Source organism: Punica granatum, chromosome 6, assembly GCF_007655135.1.
Source record: "Punica granatum isolate Tunisia-2019 chromosome 6, ASM765513v2, whole genome shotgun sequence".
Taxonomy (NCBI): Eukaryota; Viridiplantae; Streptophyta; class Magnoliopsida; order Myrtales; family Lythraceae; genus Punica; species Punica granatum.
Genome location: NC_045132.1, coordinates 18,252,498 through 18,275,840, shown reverse-complemented (window position 1 = coordinate 18,275,840; position 23,343 = coordinate 18,252,498). Strand labels below are relative to the sequence as shown.

The window sequence follows — 23,343 nt, the reverse complement described above, 5'->3', positions numbered from 1 at the left end:
TTCATCATTCAATAAAGTTTGGAGCTACCATACTCTTTCGCCTATTCTCAAATTCGATTTGAGTTTGATGCCGGTTTCCTAGGAATTCGAAGAATTTATAGGAGATTGAATGTCGTAGTTTCGGTAATCTGTGGAACTAACAGATCTGTGACAGTTGCTTGCGTGTATGCTACGTCTGTTGGTATCAGAGACAGGTTAGGAATTCTAATCGACGACGCATTGTGGAGAATCATTCGGAAGGTAATGCTCGTGATTTGGAGCTGGTGGAATTGCGTCGTTAGATTGAGTGGCTGCAACAGCGTCTTGAGCGTTACGAAGCTTGTTGTGCTAATAATGACGACGAGGATGGCAATCCTTTTCATCACGATCGTGTTTTTGAATTGAATGACAATTCATTTACGCATCAAGTCAACCGACGGAATCAAGATCTACTAATGAGAAGTTTCAGATTCATGCTAGCATATCACGTCGAAGACATATCATATGATGAAGCCAATCCAGTTTTCGATATATATCCAGATAAAGATCAAGAAGAAGTTACAGAATTTGTATTTGATGATCAAGGTAAACTAACGTTCGTTGTCAGCAAATCCATATTAAATGATATTGGAGGTGATAAACATTTTCATTATTGTGCTCAGATTGAGGATATTCTAGATGAAGAAATTTTCAATACAAAGAAAGATGCATGGATGCTTCCGGTGCCGATTTCGGAGGTTATTCAATTGTCAAAGTTGGTCGAAGTGCATGCAACTCGATCAAGAAAGCAAAGATTCAATGAAAGTGTTTATTGGCTAAGAGGTGTACGGAATTTTATATACGAAGAATTAAGAGAAAGAGTTCGCAAAGAGAAGAATGCATTCAAATGGCAAGTGAGAAAGTAGCAAAGCATTTTAATCTCTCTATTCGTGAAGATCAAGGTGATAGCTCGGACAACGACAATTCAAGGGCGAATTCTCTCCACCCAAGAGAGAATGATACGGCAGACGACGTGGCAAATCGGTACATCGAGAAAAACAAGTTCTGACAACCCTGTCTCGAGGGAAAACGGCCTTCAGAGCACAACTTACGGCCTTTGGTGGTAAAAAGACGAGATTTAAGTCGAATTTTATCGTTTAGGGCCTCAAATAGACAATTTTATGTTATTTGGGCATTTTTACAAATTTTAGGAAATAGTTTATTTTAAAGAATATTTTATTTCTTTCGTTATAATTTTTTTTTCTATTTAAGCGATGTAAGCCCTAGGTCTATAAATCGTTTTTTGATCATTCAATAAAGTTTGGAGATACCGTGCTCTTTCGCCCATTCTCGGATTCAATTCGAGTTTGATACCGGTTTCCTAGGAATTCGGAGAATCAATGGGAAATTAAAAGTCGTAATTCCAGTATTATGCGAAATCAACTGAGTTGTGACAGTCGCTCGCATGTGCGTTGCATCAATATATATATATATATATATAAAAGTACAAATTGGACATTTCTATTTAATCTCACAAGAAGCTGCTCGCTCTTTTTTTCTTTTTTAACGGTCAGAATTTTGTGGACTTAAACTCATCAGGCAGATTCCTCCCCTCGAGCTGATATTCGAGTAGCCAATTTATGTGGATCTAATCTATTTATGAAAATTACTTCCAACGGTCGGCCGGCGCTAATAGTTGAATCTGAAACTTGAAAGAGACCGGGTTGTTTACATCTTTCTTTCTTTTTTTTCCCAATTTAACGTTGTCGATGACGATGAAATTGTGAACGAACAGGACGTCAACTGGAAAGGGAGGCACTAATTAAAAATGACGGTAAGGTGTTGGTTGTTTGGGGTGGGGGCACCGAAATGCAAACTAACCGAAAAGAAAATATTGGGCGAGTAAAACTCTATTTTCGAATGATAAGTATCCGATTACACAATTCTCTCTCTTTCTTTCTGGACACGTGCCATTCAGGGTGGAGTTTTACACAGCTACTTAGCTATGTATTAATCCCCCAATATTTTATGAGCCGGAAGTCCACCATTAATACATGATTGTTGTAAATTATCGTACGGACAAATGCTCATTGGTCACCGGACGTTAAGGCAATTATTAACTGGACAAGAGTACATAACTTAATCCCTTATTTTCACTGATGCTCGTCCCTCAGTTTCTCGAAAAATATTGGGTGGACGAGCACCAATGACACTTTTCTGACTCTCTTTGTTTTATTTTGTTTGATTTTTTTTTTGTCGTCGGTGCTTATAATTGCAAATGTCATTGCTGCTCATTGTGATTGGACCATTGGTGCAGCTCCAGTATGATTTTCCAGTTTGTCGGTCCCCCCCGATTATAAGTTCGCGTATAAAATAGATGGCATCGATATCTATATATATATATATATCTATATCTATACTTAATAAAGGGAAGCTATGGGGATGGTCAGATGACCTCAAAATGCATGTATTGCCGAATGAAATATTATTTAATTTAGAAAACTATCTCTTTAATTTTTATAATAATTTTAAATAAAATTATTTTTATTTTTATTTTTAAAAGATATTTTATAACCCGAATAAAGCATAATATCGTTCTAATTTTTTATAGGATACTATTAGTTACCTAATATTCAACAAATCACGAAATTTTGAATTTTAAATTGTAATTAATATTTTTCATAAGATTTTGATCATTTTTATATTGTTATAAGTTATGTTTTATTTTGTGCAATGCACGGGCTGAACAACTGTATATATAAAAGCAAGAATAAGGTCGACCTGACCAAATAGCCTCGAAATACTCGGCTACTCGGCTATTAAATGAAATTTTCTTAATTTTTTAAATTTTTTAAACAACACTTTTAAAATTTTAAAATATAAGGATATAAATTTGCGGGACTGATGAGTATTTTCTCATTTTTTTAGCTTAATTTATAAAAGAATTTTTAAATTTTAATGTATGAATTTGAAATTTTAATATATATTTTTAAAAAAATATGTGAGTATAGATTTGTAGGTTTCATTGTTATTTTCTCTTTTTTTAGCTTTTTTATAAAAGGAACTTTTAATTTTTTAATTTAAAATTTTCAAAGCATATAAATTTAGATTTTTTAGACCAATCAGTATTTTCTAAAATCTTCTGAATATTGTAAAATATAAAATCATATTTTATGTAAATGACCTCAGAATGCGCGGATTACTATCTCTTCGAAGATCTCATATAAAATTAATAGTCTTTATATATAATAAAGTTTAATTTTAGAAAAAAATGGTGGCGATTACAAAGTGAAGCTTTTCATTAAATAATAGTATAAGATATCCATACATATATATATATATATATAATAGGAATGGAACCAGCGCATCATACGAAATAATCCCGAATATATTTATTAAAATATTGAAAAGCTCAAAAGAATATGTTATTTGAAAATATGATGAGCTCAAAATGTACTAACCGTGTACAATCATGAAAAGTTGAAAATTTCAAAACATATAATGTAAATAATCATTGTTTCATTTCTAAATACAAATTTCAAAATATATTAAATAATATTGTACAGAAATTCAAAAACTCTTAAATTTTAAATTTATTAGTAATCTACATATAATCCACATTGGTAACTTCAATTTTTCACAACCCTTGCATGAATGAAGTTACATTATTAAAATTGAAATTTAAGAATAATGCACATTAGTTGTACTTTCTATTTATATATTATGAAATGGTAAATGGTATCTATCATAATACTATTAGAATTTTATATTAAATTTCGAAAATTGAACTTTCCAAAAATCTTCCAAATTTCATATACAAAAATTACCATAATTTTTTTTGTCAAAACCAAATTTTCTTAGGTAATACTTATTTCAAAAATAAAATTATAAAAATTCGTAACTAGTAAATAGTATTAGAAAAATTTAATAAAAAATTCTAACTTCATTTATGAAAACCTTAAAATTAGAGAAAGCTGAAGAAAGAAGGCTCATGCACAATTTAAACTTAAAATTTCATATAATCTTTTACCATTTATATTTATCTTATCATATTGTTTAAATTCTCTCATTTCTTTTTCCTCCATGTCTATATGTGTGCGGTAGATCAAGAAAGTTTCGAAATTAGGGTGATTTAACAATTTAATTGGAGCGATGAGGGATTAAGGTTATGCTCCGAGAAACTCATGGACGAGCACCAATGACAAAAACCTTAATCCCCTTCTCCGTTCTGATTTGAGAATTTTTCTTTATTTTACTTTTAAGTACTTTTGATATTTTAAAAATAAAATTCTTATTTAAATAAAGTTACAGATCAGTGTTATTTTAATTTAATAAATAGTAATATTACCAAAAGTGACCAACTAAGGAAGAGTGAGGACTCGAATTACCAGCCCAAAAATAAGTGAAGAACTAAAACCCAAAAAAAGATCGAGACCAAAATTGAACTTTATCCTTAATTTAATTATCTACAGACTCAATTTGGCTAAAAGTACAGATGGAGTTCAGTTTCTGGGGATGAGGTCTGAGTTGCATACATGTGCTGATTAATCAAACAACAATGAATGTACCGATATGTGAGTTACTTTAAGCAAGATTTTTTTACACGAGTCTTATAAATAAAAAAAATCACATTTAAAAAAATTTTATCTCTTAATAAATAAAATCCACTTGAACCTAAATTAGTCTGAATCCATTAATTTTGGATACTAAGTGGCCATGCACATCGACAACTCCGAGGGACCCAAAAACCATATTAAAGGCCACATCATATACATATATCCCAATTCTCTCTCTTTTCCATCTATTTCTTCCTACAAAGCTCTCATGATAAAGGATTCAGAAAAAGCATAAATATTCGTTTGTTTTTAAAATAAGTAATCCAAATTAATAAGGTTACATATATATTAGCCCGCAACTGGGCGCTTGCACAACAATCGCCTCTTTGCACAAACTCAAAATTCTAATTTTAAAAGATTTGATTTTTTTTAACAATAATAAAATTTAATGATTTTTATAAATAGATGTGGAAAAGATATGAAAAAGATTTCTGAGGTAACAGAATAGTGAATTTTTAATTTTTAGTTTAATATTTTTCTTGAATTTGGGAGAGAAATTAATAATCTTTATATAATAAAGTTTGATTTTAGAAAAAAAAAATGTTGGCAATTACAAAGTGAAGTTTTTCATTAAATAATAGTATAAGATGTTATCGTGTATAATCATGATAGGGATGGAGCTAGCGCATCATACAAAATAATACGGAATATATTTATTGAAATACTGAAAAGCTCAAAAAATTATCTTATTTGAAAATATGAGAAACTCAGAATTTAGTAATCGTGTATAATCATGAAAAGTTGAAAATTTCAAAACATATAATGTAAATAATCGTTGTTTCATTTTTAAATACAAATTTCAAAATTTATTAAATAATATTGTACAGAAATTCAAAAACTCTTAAATTTTAAATTTATTAGTAATCTACATATAATCCACATTGGTAACTTCAATTTTTCACAACACTTGCATGAATGAAGTTACATTATTAAAATTGAAATTTAAGAATAATTCACATTAGCTGTACTTTCTATTTATATATTATGAAATGATAAATGGTATCTATCATAATACTGTTAGAATTTTATATCAAATTTGAAATTTGAACTTTCCAAAAATCTTCCAAATTTCACATACGAAAAGTATCATAAAAATTTTTTGTCATAACCAAATTTTCTTAGGTTACTACTTATTTCAAAAATAAAATTATAAAACTTAGTAACTAGTAAATAGTATTAGAAAAAAAATTTAAAAATAAAAATTCTAACTTCATTTATGAAAAACTTAAAATTAGAGAAAGTTGTAGAGAGAAGGCTCACGCACAATTAAGATATTAAACAAAATTTGAAATAAAGCATATCATTTTATTTACTAATGCCCTATCATTTAACTTTTCTGTCAACACTAACAGATTTTAAAATTTTGTGTAAATAAAATTAATTTTCTAAAATTATGAAAAGGAATTGGACGATGGACATAGGCAAGAGGGAGAGAGAGGATTGGCTGTCGCAGGGGGCATCACCCCTCATTCAATGTTGTTGGCGACCGCTAGGGAGGTCGCTGGTGAGTGTGGGTGGGGTGACTCCCCCTCTACCCCGAAGACCTTCGGTCATCCCTCGGGCCTTGTGACTCTCTCTCTCTCTCTCTCTCTCTCTCTATTTTGCTTTTTTAAGTATTTTTTTTCATTTTCAGAAATTAATTTATTAACAAAAAAAGATAAAAAAAAGATAAAAAAAATAGTTTTGGCAGAAAATCAAACGGCATAACGTAAATGAATGAAACAAGTAACGGCGAGGACAAGATCGAACAAGAAAGAAGTTTTAGGACAAATAAGAAAAAGCAATTAAAAGTAGGGGACTGAAATTGACTTTTGTCCATCTTATAATAGATTCTATTTACATAAATAGTTAAAATTTTAGAACATACTTTTTTAGGTAAAATAAAACTTTGAGCACATTATTCTCGCAATTCCAGTAGATTGAGTATTAAGAATTACTTCCCCTCCCAAGATTCGTACTTGTATTATCCTCTTTATAGAGGTTGAGACTGCTTACCACTCAACTAACACTTTGTTGATAAATTTAGAACATATTTTATAGGTTATTTCATCTCATCAATTACATTCATTTGCAAAATCAAAATCTCAAATAAAATTTCAAAATTTTGGAATTGTATCTTACCAAATTATTTCAAAAAATATTTGGAAGATTATCTCACCTTATGAATTATATTTATTTGCAAAATTAAAATTTCAAATAACTATAAAACTTGGGAAAAAATGAAGAAAAAAGGAAAAAAATTACAAACAGCCATCTGGACTTTTGAAGGCATCATCGTATCAAGTAGGATCCACTTCATTTCTGCTTATATATGAGAATATGTGTGTGTGTGTGTGTGTGATTTAGAAACCGTGTTATGCACGGTAAAAATAATTCGGCATTAAGCGAGTAAATTGTAAAGTTGGCCCAACTCATGTTTATCATTTTTTTTTCTTTCCTAATGGATTATAATGGAAAACAGGAAAAAAGAAAAACAAAAGTTGACCGGATGAAAGGAGGAGAGAAGAGAGTGGGGAGGGATTTAAAATGTAATTACTATTGTAACCTTAATTATGTAGCTATTATTAATTTTAGTTATTTTATAATGATATTTTATAGAAAGTAAAACTTAAATAAAAGTCGTCTTTCTTTGATTACAAGGAAAACTCATGAATCTGGTACAATAAAATAGAAATTCTAACTAATAGCTAATAAAAGGATAAATGCCATTTTTCTGACTTTATAATAGTAGAGATAGATATACACGTGATCATCACAGCTTAACGTTGTGTGACACATTTTGGATTTGCAAAACAAAGGCAGAACTAAGAAATTCCAAGCCAACATGGATGGAGACATCCCAACCAAAAGGAAAGAAACTCAGCTTATAGATATGCATTGGAGATTATAAATCTCGTAATTTATAGCTTGCTTAGTTAGTTGGTCGGTCATTTCATGATCTGTTGAAGAATTTTCAATAATAATATAATTAACCTATATACAATATATAAAAGGATGGACCACGATCATGATCTTGACGCATAGGATGAAGTAATTGGCCCGCCCCAATTAAGTGATCTTTCGCTTCTCCACCTGTTAGTAAATGCCGATTGGAATCATACGGAGTCGCCGCATTACATGGTAGTCGAAACGTTCATTTATATGTCTTTATATTTCCCACATTTTCGGTGAAACATAGATTCCCTACATACATTAATTAATTATTTATAACATATTGATCCTCCGAGGACCCTACCCGATTCCACTTTTTCATTAATTTCTTTTATATATTTTGTTGTTGATGAGCATAAGTACATATATTGTGCTTATAGTTTTTTCTCCTATATGACCATAAAATCATAAAATTAATAGCTTATAGTCTTTTTCATGGAAATTATATATGTGATTAAATTATTTTTTTAGTGTTGCATCCTTTGCGTTGTGTTTTTGACGCATTTATATTTCACTTCTTATAGTAAATATATTTTGATTTTTGGGAAACATATTTGTATTGTCATGTAATAAAATATCTCGAATGATTAAGTTTATATCATAATCAATGATATATTAAGAAAATTAAACTAATTTTAGAATAGTTCAATAATGATTTTGTAGCTAATTATATTATTAATGCTAGTTAGCATTAATTCCCAATTTTGCTATTAATTCCCTCATTTGAGTTGCATATTTATTAAACCATTAACATTATGTAGATCCAATACATTTATAAAATGCAGTTATACAAAATTTATTTTGAATTTCTTTTTAAAAATTATGTCATGTTATATCCTTACTTTCAATTTTTTGAACTTTTAAATTTTTGTGATCCTAATTTCATAAAATTAGTCTGGTACCTTTTTTAAAAAAATGTTGTGTATAGATGAGTAGTTTATTTATTTGATAGTGAATATAATACCATGATAAAATTAAAGATATCTTGGACATATATATAATTGTCGCTTTACACATTTTTTGGAATAGTTCTAGTCAAATTCTTTATTTTTCACATGTTAAATTTTATATTTCGATATGCACCTAAACTTATGTAATTACTATTTTGTGATAGTTTATATATATGCTTAAATAATTATTTTAAAATATAAATTGTTCTAATATTTATTTTCATATTTGTTTATTAGATAATTTATTATTTTCGAAAAATGTTCTATTTGTTGATAGAAGCAATTAAAAAGTAGTCATTTTATTGATTCAGAATCCTTATTTTTAACATGTTAAATTTTATGTTTTAATATGCTCGTACATATATCTAGTTAGTAATTATTGACAATTTATCTATATGCCTAATTAATTATTTTCGAGTATAAATTATTTTAAAATCTATGTTCATACTTATTTATTAGATCATTTAGTTTTCATTCCGCACGATACACAGGTTTTTTGCGCATATTCAATTATTTAATTTCTTATAGTTAAATGTTAATTTAAATTATGAAGAAGCTTTTCTTAATTAAGATTAATATTTTCATTGGTTATGAGAGCAATTTTCTTATTAATAGTAATAGTAAATTTTAAAATAATTAATTTTAAATTTCAAATAAATAACGATATTCAATAAAATTAGAGTAATTTTAAATGGTTCAAAAATAATTTTGCAACCAACCATCTTATTTAATATGCACCATATATTTATTTAATTGTTTGCTCAAATTTCTATATCATTTCTTATTTGTAAGTATTTGCAATTTGAAATACCAATTTTCTTATTAAACATAAGAATATTTTTCAATTGTTAATTTCAAACATTAAATAATAATCTTCTATAATTTTCATAAAAATTTATAGTAATTTAAATAGTTCAATGATAATTTGCTATAAATTATTTTATTTACTATGCATCACATTAAGTTAATTGTTTATATACATTTGTTACTTATATATAACTTAAAAATCACAACATAAATTTTTTGTCCTTTTAAACAGTATTTATGAAATCCTTATTTATTTATTTTTTTGTTCTACTTATGACCATAAGTTTACAGTACCGACCATCGTATGTACAAAAATTTTATTTATTATTATAAGTCAATATAATTATTGGCTATGACAATTTTTGGGGAATTAGCATAGTTTGTTTCGCTATATACTAAAAATAGATTTTTTGTTGCAATTGTAATTTGGAAATCTGTTCTCATTTAATTTTTTATGTTATATATTTTTTATTATTATTCTTTTTAAATTTTCGTTTAATTATTGTTATTAAGAGATTTAGGTACCTTTTATTGTATTTATTATGCACCCACTAATTCATTACGCATCCAAGTTAATTTTACTAATATATAGATGGGAGGGGTTTGATTTTCTCGATCATATGGGAGGCATATAGACTATTATTAATACAAGAGTAGAGAAAGCAAAACGAAAGGACACGAGAATTCCATGGATGAAAACCAAATTCAAGACCTATTGATTCCAAATCAATGACTTATTCTACTGCACCAAGCCCCTCCTCCTCATCATGAAGTGTTTGATTCGATTATTCCATTCCATCTCTCTCATTCTCATCTAATCTTTTGGCGTCAATGAATTATGGTTCGCCAATCAACTGCAACTATTATTGAAGAAAAGATATTGCCATAATAATAAGTCGTATCAAGGGACCTCGCCCTTCAACATTCGATGTGTACGCAGCTAATTAATTTGGCACTGGCACCAACAAACCCCGTTTCATTTTCGAATGAATTATAAGTATCACATGTGCATGCCGTCTATCGTTATCGGATTCAGAAATCACCTCCTGTCAAAACATTATACATATGCCACATTGCACAATAATTTGAAATTTGTTTTCGACGATATGGCTTCCAGGCATATACATTTATCCATAATATTAATGCACTAAGTGAAAATGCTTTTACAATCCGTTTGGAATTGCCTTTTCACCCCAGAGGTCAATACAATGGAGAAGAAATTGTTGTTTGGATTACATTATATACAAGGATTATTATTAAAAATGCAAAAATTTTATCAGATTTAAAATCAGGCCAAAATCAATAAGATTAACCAAAATTCAATTCAACTGGTTGTTACGAGCTCAATTGTAGAGCTTAAATTTGTTTATAAATAGACTACCCCATTCTAAAATGCATTTTAAACAATATTATTCTATTCATTTCAATTAAATCCATAACCATTCCAAATAACATAATTAATTTATATTCAAATTGAAATGAATTGAATCGAAATGAACTGATAAAAGACATTACCACTAGCCACTGGAAAATGCACTGCGTAGATCTTGAAAACCTTTGTATTTGGTTTCAACATTGACAGGTTTGCCGTGTTTAGCCACAACTTTGAGTTGTCTGATTCGGGTTAATAATTATGGTGTTGCTGATCTACGGCGGTGTCCAAGCTGGAGGTATGTATTGTAGAGGTACATACGGTGATGAATATCGTATTTCGATATATCTTACCGACTGGATGTACCAAAAAATGTTTAGCTCATACGCCTCATCTATGGGGAACTTAATCATTCTGAACTCTTTTCAGTCATCAAATTTTCTAGTGCATAGAATAAAAAATGGGATATCAAGCTGCATATACAGAACAAGTGAAAATACAATAAATGTTAACTCGAACTTTCTGCACAGGGAACCTTTTTCCTGTGCCTTCATGAATTTCATTGGCGATGTTGCTCTGCTGCACCGCATCGTCTCAGTTTCCACCCCCCATTGAAGGGCTTGCTGACGTATCACTATACACTTCAATAGTATAAATTTTGCTGCTAGCTTTAAGTTCGATGAAGCAGCTGCTGTCCAGTTGCAGCAAAGTAAAGGAGCCTAGAGCAGTTGCTGATGGAAACAAGTGTAAATGAAAAACTGGGATGCAGAAGAGAACTAATGGAATGCGAGTTCATACTGGTTACCACATTCAACTGATGAGACTTTTTAACTTTGCATGATTTGCGATAGCAGATCAAAGCTCATAACAAAATGAAAAAACAGAACAGGTAAAATGACGATGTTATCTGCTGAAGATGACTAGGAGTAGCTTACAGTGTCAGACAGTCGCAGCTTTGAGGGAGAGAAAGTCCGATATCTTGTTGGTGTAGAAATCCGGTTGGATGGAGTTGTTAGGATTTTGAAGCATTGACAAAGAGGTCACCCCTGGGACAAAAAACTCGATAATGATAAGAAAATGGATGAGAAAGAATTGTTGCGACAAATAACCAAAAATTGCAAGGTACCTGAGAGGACTAAGAGAGTCTTGCAGCCTCCATTTTGCCCGAATAGAATATCGGTGTCCAGTCTGTCACCGACCATGCAGATCTGAGATTTGGTAATGCCAAACCTGCCAATTAGGGAGCATAATTTTAAGATCGAGAAACCAGCATGGACCCTCATAGGTCAGAGAAACGGGAAGAAAAAGCATATACATCTGTACATGTTTTTGTATATATACGTAGACATATGTATTAATTTTGGAAGGAATGAGAAGTGTACTTGTCCGCCAAGTAGTCCATCATAAACGTTGAAGGCTTCCCAACAACCAAGGGTTCACGTTGAGTGGATCCCAAGAGAGCTCCAACCATAGAACCTCCACCTGATTCATGGCCACAATATTAGCTGAGCCTTAAAAGAATGGTTATACGACACATTGCTTCATCAACAATCCTTTCATGTTCATCTACGACATGTCCATACGAGCCATGAAGCTGACAGGTTTAGATGCTCATGAAAGCAATGCATCATAAATCTATTGGTTCTGCGCATTAGTCAAGTTCCAGAATTATATTATAACAAAAAAAAAGTTCCAGAATTATATAACAATTTTAGACCTCAGAATAACAAGTTAAGCCCCTAAAGTTGACCACATTCAAAATCTTAAGATACCATGTTACTCACTCTGAAAGTAAATCATGATCAAATAAGCCAACCTGTTTAATAAGGGGGCTTGCAGCAAAAGAGATTCAGATGAAATAAGGAAAGAGCAAACCTGCCCACTCCTGAGCATCTGTGAGATGGGTGACTGCATCCCGGTTTGTTGCAATGAATAGACACCCTGGATTTTCACGTATACAGAGTGTTCCATACCTTTCAAAATGGACAAGAACCGATTAGTATATGATTCAGAAAGGTACCTGTGAGCATTTCATCTATCAATTATGTGCTGGATTAATTTTTGCCATGCACTAAATAATTTCTCAACACCATCGTTACAAAAATGGAGACTTCCGTCTTTTGTTTTCCTCTCTAGGCAATGTAAGTAGACTTACTGAACTTTGTAGTAATTGAAATATCGATCAAATCCAACCACCACAGCTCCAACCTTCAACCAAACAGGAAAGCATTTTAGTGTGTCTAGAAGTTGGAAACACAGAAAAACGAGATAATTAAAAAAAAAAAAAAAACAGAGAGATTCATTTGCATGATCCATCCATTGAAACTTTCAGAGATTAGCTCAACTAGGAAGCAAGAAAAGGTAGGAGCATACATCTTTATCATGTTCCATTAGAAAGCCAGGTTTTAGTTCGATCTTCTTTCCACCATCTTCCTGCAGATCATAGAAGACATATCATTAGATTACAACATAGTTTGATATCCTTGTCAGATGATACATATAGCACCCCAGTTGATTTCTCCTGAAAGCATGTCTACCACTTGAGCATAGCTCTCCCTCTCCCTCCCCCTTGCCCTCTCCCGCACCCCCTCTCCCCCTCCCCCTCTCCCCTCTCTCTCCCTCTCTCTCTCTCTCTCTCTCTCTCTCTGTGCATGAATTCAGATTTTAGGACTTAAAACATACAGGGCCACCAAGGTACTGAAATCCAGCAAGCTCAAGCTCCTTCAAGATGCCATCCTCACCAATTACATAGACCTGAAACATTTGCAATGTTCCTCTATCACATTAGTTTAACTTCTTGAGACTCTTAGTTAATAAAAGCTTGATATGGAAGGGTTTCTATGTGACGTTTCTTCTAGTCAGTTAGTTATATGGCAATAAACAGCATAGCAAGGCTTCAGTACAGCAATAATCACAATAAAATGTGGAGTTATATATTACAACTCAGTGATGATATAAATGAATAGCGATCAAATTGACAGGAAGTTGGCCATATCAAAAGATAAAAATGCAATCTGCTATATTGACTTCCTTGATGCTTTGCGGAAAAATAAAAGGTACTTGCAGAAAGAAGCAAAGCTCATGAGAGCAATTACAGGACCTCAATGGAACTCATTCCAGTATTCAAAAGTAGAATATTGGTTTCTACTGAAGTACTTAAAAAAAAATGTGGCTGTGGAAAACAAATTGTTTGACAGCAGTTAACACATACCTTTTTATCTCTAGGGAAATTGATAGACTTCAAATATGCAGCAGCTGCAAAAGATGATGCAAATATTTCCTCCTGAAACAATTTTAGTTATATTTAGAAGCAATGAAAGGTAAATGAAACCTGAAAGAACTAAAGGCAAATTTTTAGTAACCTCGTTGACATTGAGACCAAGTGTCTCAAATTTCTTTCCATATTGTTTCCTGGACTTGGTTGAGTTGTTGGTCACAAAGACCAATCTCTTGCCCTAAACAGCAACAGAAATCAGCACTTTGACGAGGGAGGGCCACTGAACAATACATCGATTTCTTGAAATTGGAGTATTGAATCATGCGTGATGCAGGAGGTTTCTTAGTGCGCCTTTCAACTAGCTTAAGTTCTTACAAGAATCAGCAATGAAAACTGGGCACTTAACGGGGCCTGTGCAGTGATAATAACAAAGGCTCACTACGAACCTTTGACCTGAGCATGTCAAGCGTTTCTGGCACTCCATCAATCAGCTTGTCTCCTTTCCATATAACTCCTGGAAGAAAACATGTGATGTGGTTGGTCACAAAGCTATTACATTGGAACCTGCCGATCATGAGCCTTAGTTTCCCATCTTTGTGGCTGAGATAACACCAACCACCTCAAAGTAAAACTACAGGATAACTGCTAGATGGTACAATGCGAAGCACATTTCTCAGGCTCGATGCAGCTACAATAAATTCTTTCCCCATAATCTTGAAAGGAATTTACATAAGAACAAGGAAGGTTAATTTTTCTGTTTCTAACGAGGAAGCTCGACCAGATGTTAAATTTGGAACTCCCAACTTAACAAAGTCATCTCCTAGATACGAAAAATATATTACCAAGGTGTAGGAGCTCCATCCACTAAACTGAACTCAATTCTGCTGCTATGATTCCATTCCTCTAGCAAACGTGATAAAATACAAAATTTACAGGAAAGATCGTTGCCCAGTACGATTACGAGCTTCATCAATGAGCAAAATAGGAAGAACAAACCCGGCCGCTAGACCGAAATGTTCAACAACAAAAAGTCAGTGGAGTGAACATAGCTCAAAATCTACGTCAACTGAAATCCGAGTTCCAGAGTCCCACCAGCAGCAGCGAAGAACACCATGATTGCACTAGCAAACAGGATAAATCTACATTTGGAGGTGGTAAAATTCAATCGGACGCATCATGCAGTCGGTGATCGAGGAGCGGAGAAACTTAAGCCAAGATTGTTGAGGAGAAAAGGAAAATACATGGTTAATATATGGCTTGACTCATATATTAAAATTTTTCTTTTCTTTTTCTTTCTTTTTTGACGTGAAATTTATTCCATTTTACTCTTTAATATTCGCCTTCACTTGCAACGTGTCTATACGTTATCACGTGCCCTTAAACATTCGACCTCAACAATTAATCTCGAGTCGGCCTCATAGGGTGAGGAAGATACTAACACGAAGCGCACTCTTGAGTGCACTCGAACATATTAAATCTAAGGTGGTATGAATACGCACATACGCGTAGATTCGTATACGTGTAACCTGAGCTTTAACAAAATGATCATGGAGCTGGAAACTCACCGTCGCAGTCGAAGATGAAGGTCTCGACGGAATCGATGAGCTGGTCGGGATCCTGGAGCGACTGAGCAGCGGAGGCGACGATACCGCCACTCCGCATCCTGTTGTTGCTGCTGCTGCTTCTCCTGCGCCCGAAGCATACGTTGGCGCCGCCGCCGGAGAGCCTGCGACCAGGACTGGAGAGAAATGGCGAAAACAACGAAGAAGAAGGCCTCCCCCTCAGGGTAGCAACCGTCGGGACGGAAATGGCGGCCGCTGCTGCTGCTGTTGCTCTGCTGCTCAGCATCTCTCTCTCCTCTTAACTCCCTCTCCCCTCTCTCTCTCTCTCTCTCTCTCTCTCTGAAATTTTTGTTTCTGTTTTTTTAATTAAAAAAGAAAAAAAAAATTCTTTTGTCCCCTCCTTGTCTCGTGTGTGGTCGGAGTGGAGAAATGTCAGTTTGTGGCCGTTAGCTTTCTGAGTGATGACGTGGCATTTTGGGTGGCGGGGTGCTCTTGCCTGCCTATCCCTTCAAGCTTATCGATCGTTTATCATCATATCGTACGTTCCAAAATGGGCTTGTCGATGGATTTAACTCTCTCGGTAGATAACTACCGGGGACGAGATTTAAACAAAATAACAACTATGCGAACAGTTAAATTTAAAATAAGTCGGAGTAAGGCAGCCTCAAAGACATCTCCGGAGAGATAGAGTCCTCACACAGTCCAAAGGTGTGCGTGCGGGAGAAGTAATTGCAACGGAAGATTCAACAACCGCATGGCCGTCCATTTTCTATCGTGGTGCGAATAACTTTAACTTATCAGACGCGCGATAATAACGAGCGTAAAGTCCTTATAATCAAGGACATTCTAGGAGCACAAACTCCTTCCTCATCAATAGACGGGAAATAATCTGGGAATCCATCTCCAAATGAATACTGCGATAACCCGAGCTTCCAAGCCAACTCAAGTCCCAAGAACATACCCCGAAGTTTTGCTATTACCGTCGTAGCTATACCAATATTGCCTGCAAATCCTGAAATACAGTGCCCATCTTCATTTCTAATAGCTCCTCCCTGTTCGAACAGAGAGTGTGAGGTGGGGGGTCAGACCGGCTGGGGGCTCCCTTGGCCAGCCGCCTCCCCTGCAGATGATGTCGCCGGGGGCACCCACTCCATCACTCCATGCCGCCAGCCACCTCGCCGAAGGGGACCATGGCCTGGCAGGGAGCCCCCAACCTGGTGTGCTCTCTTGGTCCACTGTTTACCCAAAAATTTAGAGAAACAAAAATCTTTTTAAAAAAATTTCATTAAAACAACGTTGTTTTGCTCATTTTTAATCGCAAATAATAGCGTATATGTCAGCTTTATGTTGAAGGAGTTGACTACTAGACCTAAGTGTTAGACGAAATTAAAATTGGAGAAGTGAATCGCTGGAATTTTTTTTGGGATAGTAAAGTGTTGGCAATTGAAAAATTCAATGGCCATAGTGTTAGCAAGCTGATATTTTAGACTAGTTAATTTCTTATGTGCGTTGCCAGGATTCAGCTTGATGACTCCTGATAAGAGCTTAATAAGCTTAAAAACGTCGAGTAAACTCTATGATATTAAGTTTCATTTCGTAGTCTATATATATATATATATATATATATATTCTAAGGACTTGTAAAATATTAAAATAACAGATTCAAGAACTAATTATTAACTATTATATATGGATTATTTTAATTGGATGAACTTATTTTGAAAAGTAAAACTAACATTTTTTTTAGAGTAAATTGCTTTAAAAATTATCAACCTTGCATGAAATTTCAAATCTACGGCGAACTTCATTTTTTTTTCACAAAAAATCATCAACTATTACTTAAATTCTATATCTACCATCTGTTTATCCTTCCATCTTTTTTTTGTTGACATGGCAATGTACGTGACAAATGGTTCCTACGGTGTTGACATTGCCAGGTCAGTAAAACTGAACGGAAAACTGAACGGATAATAAATGTGGAATTTAAATAATAGTTGATGATTTTTTGTGTTAAATGTTGAAGTTCGTAGTATATTTGAAATTTCATAAATTCACGGTTTTAATGCAATTTACCTTTTTTATTTTCTGAGTGATTTGCCCTTTTTCTATTATAGTAACTCATATATACAACTATCTAAATCTCTCAAAAGCTATAAATTTTATTTGGCAAATGAATAATCACCGTAAAATCTTTAAGTTGTAAAAGTCCGGGGTTACTTGTTAAATATTTAAGTAGTCCCAAATTTGAAATATTATAAATACGCATCTAATTCATTCTTTTTGAGATTTTACTGAACTAAGTTAGATTTCTTGCCAATAAATTTTTGTCCCTCAGGGACGCCCACATGCCAATAGGGTTTCTTGAAATTATAATGCTTCCACTCTATAGTTAGCTGCTACACAAGAAGACCCACGCCCATGTCTACACATGGCTATGGAGACATGTTTATCGATATTACACAGCGTGCACCTTGATGAATCAGTATTTCTATTTTGCATAACCCGACTTCGACTATTAGAATTGAGCTCAACACTAGTGTCACCCTCCATGGTAAAGACATCGAAGGCTGGCGTCCATCCACTGATGCGTGCGACTCTGGACTCACACCACCACTTCATAATACGTGCATTGAGTAACACGTCCATGAAGCTTGGGAACCCCAAGCACTTCCATAGATCATCTATAATGGTGAATCACCAAACAGCTTGATTTCCTTTAAAAAAAAAAAAACTTTTCCACAAGATAAAACTAGCTTTTTAAAAATTTTCTTTTTTACTTTTGTTATTTTTCTGATGTGGCGTCATGTTCAAGGCACGTGCAATTCAGTTAGTTTTGACGGAAAAACTAACAGCAGTGGACAGTTTCCCTTGAGTGTAGTTCAGGGAGCAAATGTTCCTAAAAGATAGTTTAGGGGGCAAAAGTGCCTCGAGGCAATAGATTAGGAGTGAAAAGGTATTTTTCCGTCTTTTAACTTTTTTATTTCATTTTAGCGTATTTTTTTCCTCTAAAGATATTAATATAATAAGTTTGATTGATTTATCAGCGGCACATAGTCCAAGCTCTGGTATTGTATTATAATATAATTTGCTCTATATAATACATTAGCCATTTATTTTATTTTATTTCAATTACAAAAAAAATTCATATGATTAATATAATAAAAAAAATTATAATAACTAATAAAATAATATTATAATTCCATTACCAAAACGTATGCTATCGCGTTACACATTTTTCTCAATTCTTATATATATATCACTCTACAATTAAAAAATGGATCCTTAGTTTGACACCAGTCCGAGTCTGACAGTTCACTTGCCCATGCCCCTTCGCCGATTTCACTCCACCACCCCTGTCCTTTCGCCTCTCTTAATTAATGTCGACCGCCCGTCAGATTTTTTTTTTTTTTCTAACTCCGATGTCCCGAATTCGTCCGACTAATCCCAAGATTCCGTGAAATTTCGCGGTGTACGGAACGGGTAATCACGTCAAATGCGCTTTGATACACTAAGAATTTCAAATTCGAAATCGGTCGAAGACTAAACTCCCCTTGGAATTAACCGCCAGTCAGTTTCACGGTCAAAGAACGGTGCCTTCTCCCTCCCTCCCATGCTGCCATCCCTGCTGCACTTCATCTCACACGCCACCTTCCCCGGTTGTTGCCCTTCGACTGTTTCCCTTCCGAAGAGTCTCCAAGGTGCCGATTTGCCGAACGTCGATTTGCCTATATACCAGTTAAATACGACCTTCGTCCATTGCCCACTCCTTTGAGCAGTCACGGCGCCCATTTTCTCCGACGGTGAAGGGGAACTCACCCCGACAGACCATGGGGAACAAGTACGGAAACAAACTGGAAGCAAGGCGGTCAGAATGTCGACCAAGAGGGAGGGGCGGACGTTAGGAGGCGAGAATTGGATGGAAGCCTGGAAAGAAACGGCGGCTTGAGAGGGAGCATTCTTGGGTATGGGGATCGGTTATCAAAGCAAAGAAACTGATGGAGGCGTCAATGGTTAGTGGGCATGAACAGTCGAAAAGAAGAAGCAAAGGAAATATTGATTTCTCAAACAAAGCGTTTTGCACCCGCCTTGTTTAGTATATGTCAAAGAAACGTAGTGCCCCATTTCCCGCGTCTTCTTTGAGCTTATCGTTCTCTGTTATCTTCTCCTTTCGCTGAGCACCTGCCTTGTTTAAACATATGCATATGAAATCATTGTTCTATCCTCCTCCAAACTCCTAAAAAGGCGTCCTGCTTAAGTATATTTTGTATGCCCTTAAAGAGTGTGTGTGTGTGTGTGTATTTTTTTTTTTTTTTGCTTTAATTGGTTTTGTTATGACAAATGAAGAACTTTTCATGGTTGTTTCTATTAATTATTTGCTCCGATGGGTCTGCATATAAAAAGACTATGAGGACATCCACCAAAGGGGAAAAAAGAGAGAGAGAGAGACCATGAGGACAACTATTGATTGACTATTAGTTCCTTCCATTTTGATTTCTGACATTTGTGGGTCTCTCTTCCTGTATCGTGATTATTGATTTTTATAAAACCAAAATATCTGTTGATCACAATAGGCTTAATTCAAGAAGAAATAAGATTAATTTTATATGAGACTAATTAAGATACTTTTCAGATTGTACTTGCTTAGAGTAACAAGTTAAATCCTTTTCTTTTTTCTTTTTTTTTATTGAAGGAATATCTTGGCAACATACCATGATATATTTATACAATTTTTATATTTTCAGTAATTCCTATTAAATTATTGACCAATCTTTCTGAGGGCCTAATTTGTTTGTGAGGCACGTTATCATTCTAATGCCCAAAAACCACTAAATGCAGGTAAAATATATACCCATTGACACCTTTAATATGCTTTATTTGTTTTTCAGTAGAACAAAGTTTTTATATATATATAATTTATAATTAATTTATTTAATCGTTATTCAAATTGCGACATGTTTCCACTTATTTTTTTCTTCTTAAATTGTATGGCTTACTATAGTAGAAATGATGATTGATGAGTGTGCATCAAGCAACTCGTAGGGATACTCCTATCACAAGTTGTCTTTCGAATCCAAGTAAATATCTTATTGTAATCTCTCATTCACAGTAGCCATGTTTGCTGCTTTGTCCAAAATACAGTTTCTTTTATCTTGTGGGTGTTTGGGATTAGTTCAACCGAACTTTTGTTGAGTTTGGATTTGGATACTTGAAATGATGTCGGAGTTTATTTTCCTTGGGAAATACATCATGTAAGACTTAAGTCATGTGTATCCATTGGAATTATGTTTCAAAGGATTTGGTGCATGTATCTCTAAAAGCTGGAATTCCATCTGTGCTAGGCATAGTCACAAGAAGATGTGGAGAGTCATCCCTTTCTGCATTGTTTGGACAATGTGGTGTGAAGAACCGAAGGACTTTAAGGACTTTGAAAATTGGGTTTCTTCTAGACTTCATGCCTTTAGTTTAGCTTGGTCTTAGTAGGCTTTTGCTATTCATCGAGTGTTCCCTTCTTTATCCAATTTGTGCTCTTAATCTTGCCCCTTTTATGTTTTTTTTTTTTTTCTCTTCTTTCTGTCTTTCTGTCAGCTCATTTGTGGTGAGGTGCCCTGTATACCCTTCGTGTACTATGTTTCACTCACTCATAAATGAGTTCTCATTTTCTATAAGAAGAAAAAGGAAAAGAAAAAAAAATCATGACAGACATACTGTTTGTTTTTCTCAGCTGATGTATTTCACTATGTTGATGTATAGGGTCAATTCAGTCAGCCTTCTTTAGAATTTGTCGAGATGAAATATTTTGCTTGCTTGAAATGGTTTCCTTTTAAAATTTGAAACTAAATCTTATTCAACTACGTTGATTCACCTATATGTTGTGATTTCTAGACATAAAAAAGGTCACAAAATGTACTTATTATATATATATATATATATATATATGGTGGTGATATTAATGTTCCTTTTTAAAGGTTCAAATTACGTCCTATTCTGTTGTTTGAGCCGCCATGGCTAGAGGTGAATGATTCTTTGCCGCTGTCACTACACATGCTAAGCAATGTTGGATCTCCAAAGGTTAGTCATGACTATATCCTTATATTTCTTTGTTTATTATGTGATATTATTCAATCGTTGTGGTATAATTCAATAACTGTGCTGTAGCTGCATGTTGATGTTTGGTTTTTCCTATTTATCTTCCATTTTACTTTAGATAAGTATTGAATGTTATAGAAGAGGGGTGCAAAATAGGCACACTAAGAATTTCTCTTTCAGCAAAGACATATCGGGATGCTTCATAAATCATCTTCAGTTGCCCAGTTATGAGGAACATTTCCTTAAATGATATAGGGTATTATTTTTTACATACTTTTGCTCCTTGAGCTTCTCCATAGACAGACACTCATATTTTTATCTAGATTTGAAAAATTTCACGGCAGGACGGATTGTTTAGTTAGGAACTTTTTTGTTGTCTCCAAAGCGATATCCTAGAATTATGTTATAGTTTAACATAGAGGCTGGGAATGAACTCATCATAGTGGTAATGAATCAATTAAACTTGTTACACACAATATTCATTTCAATCACATCAAAGTTGATACAAATTTCTCAATGCTTTAGATATTATATGTTATCAAGTTAGATTGCACATTCTTGAGATCATTCTACTTATTACAGTTTTTGGGAGATCGTGGCTTCTTATAGAAAGCAACGGCAGCCTACCGGACTATTTGTTGAAGACATTGGGAACTCTTGCGAGTCGTTGTTGCCTCTTGATAAATGAAGTACGCATGTAAATCATACACGGGACTAATTGTATGTCACTGTTTATCATATTTTGTGCATGTTTGCTAGGTTTGAAACAAATTATTCCGTTCCATTCCTTCGATGCCTACCAAAATATGGCCTTATGGTATGAATCGCTGCATAAATATTACGCTATCGGTATGTGTCAAGGTGAAGGACAGCAACTTCCCATACTCTGCAGGAAATTATCTTCACTGATGGAATCAAAATAAGGTTGATCCAGTCAACTGAGTTTTAGAAGGCAAGTGCAATGGGCAACTTCCCCTCTATGGACGGCTTAAGTGGAACATTGATGGGTCCTCTCTTGCAAGCCAAGCCGGGAAAATCTGTTATGGAGGCATTTCATGAGACAATAATAAAGCAATTCCTCTGCATTTTCGGGCACCAATGGAAGTGAAGGAATAAATGAAGGCCTTAAGCTGAGGTGGTTGCTAAAACAAGAGCCTCTCAGTTCATGGCATCAATGCCCGTTGCCGATAAGATTGATATTTATATCCGACTCTTGCAACATCCTTCACTTGGGTTAGAAAGGACTGTTAGGAAAAATCCATGGGCTTACTTCAGACTCGGGCCCATCCGCAACTCAAAAGCTTAAGCCAATGGGTTGCTAGACCATTATCTACACTCGCCCTCACCATTCTCCATATAGGAGAGAAACCGGCCCAACAATTCCCCCCCTTCTCGACTATATGGAGGATTTCGAGCCGGGCTTTCACTTCCGGACTCGGATACTAATTGTTAGGCCCTTCACTAGCCACGAGTTCCACACTCGAGCCTTGATGCGGTGTGGATTTCCATGCATAGCGTGTGCACTTCCCTAGAATCATTACCTTGGGCTCTGATACCACTTGTTAGGTAAAATCCATAGGCTTACTTCAGACTCGGGTCCATCCGCAACTCAAAAGCTTAAGCCAATTGATTGCTAACTATTATCTCTTATAAATTTATGGATTTCCTCTCAACTTTTCCATGTGGGATTACTTCTAACACTAGTCCTCACCATTTTCCATATAGGAGAGAAACCGGCCCAACAAGCACAAGGGGCACTCTTGGCACTTAGTTGCTGATATTAGTGTGATTTTGGCTTTGAAAGATTAAGTTAAGTAAAATTTCTTCATACCCTTGGAAAGGC

The 23,343-nt window shown here is 34.1% G+C and overlaps 1 protein-coding gene across 1 annotated transcript; it reads right to left on the bottom strand.

Annotated features, from left to right (window-relative positions):
* Positions 1-10,954: 10,954 nt before the first annotated feature.
* On the bottom strand, positions 10,955-15,780 carry LOC116212407 (phosphoglycolate phosphatase 1B, chloroplastic-like). The gene is made up of 12 exons (XM_031547005.1): positions 15,417-15,780; positions 14,298-14,365; positions 13,997-14,089; positions 13,846-13,917; positions 13,317-13,388; positions 13,008-13,067; positions 12,790-12,842; positions 12,510-12,607; positions 12,017-12,116; positions 11,761-11,864; positions 11,570-11,680; positions 10,955-11,365 (listed from the first exon to the last, which is right to left on the bottom strand). The coding sequence occupies exons 1-11, from the start codon at positions 15,697-15,699 to the stop codon at positions 11,574-11,576; spliced, it is 1,110 nt and encodes a 369-aa protein (XP_031402865.1). The 5' UTR covers positions 15,700-15,780; the 3' UTR covers positions 10,955-11,365; positions 11,570-11,573.
* Between the last annotated feature and the right edge of the window lie 7,563 nt (positions 15,781-23,343).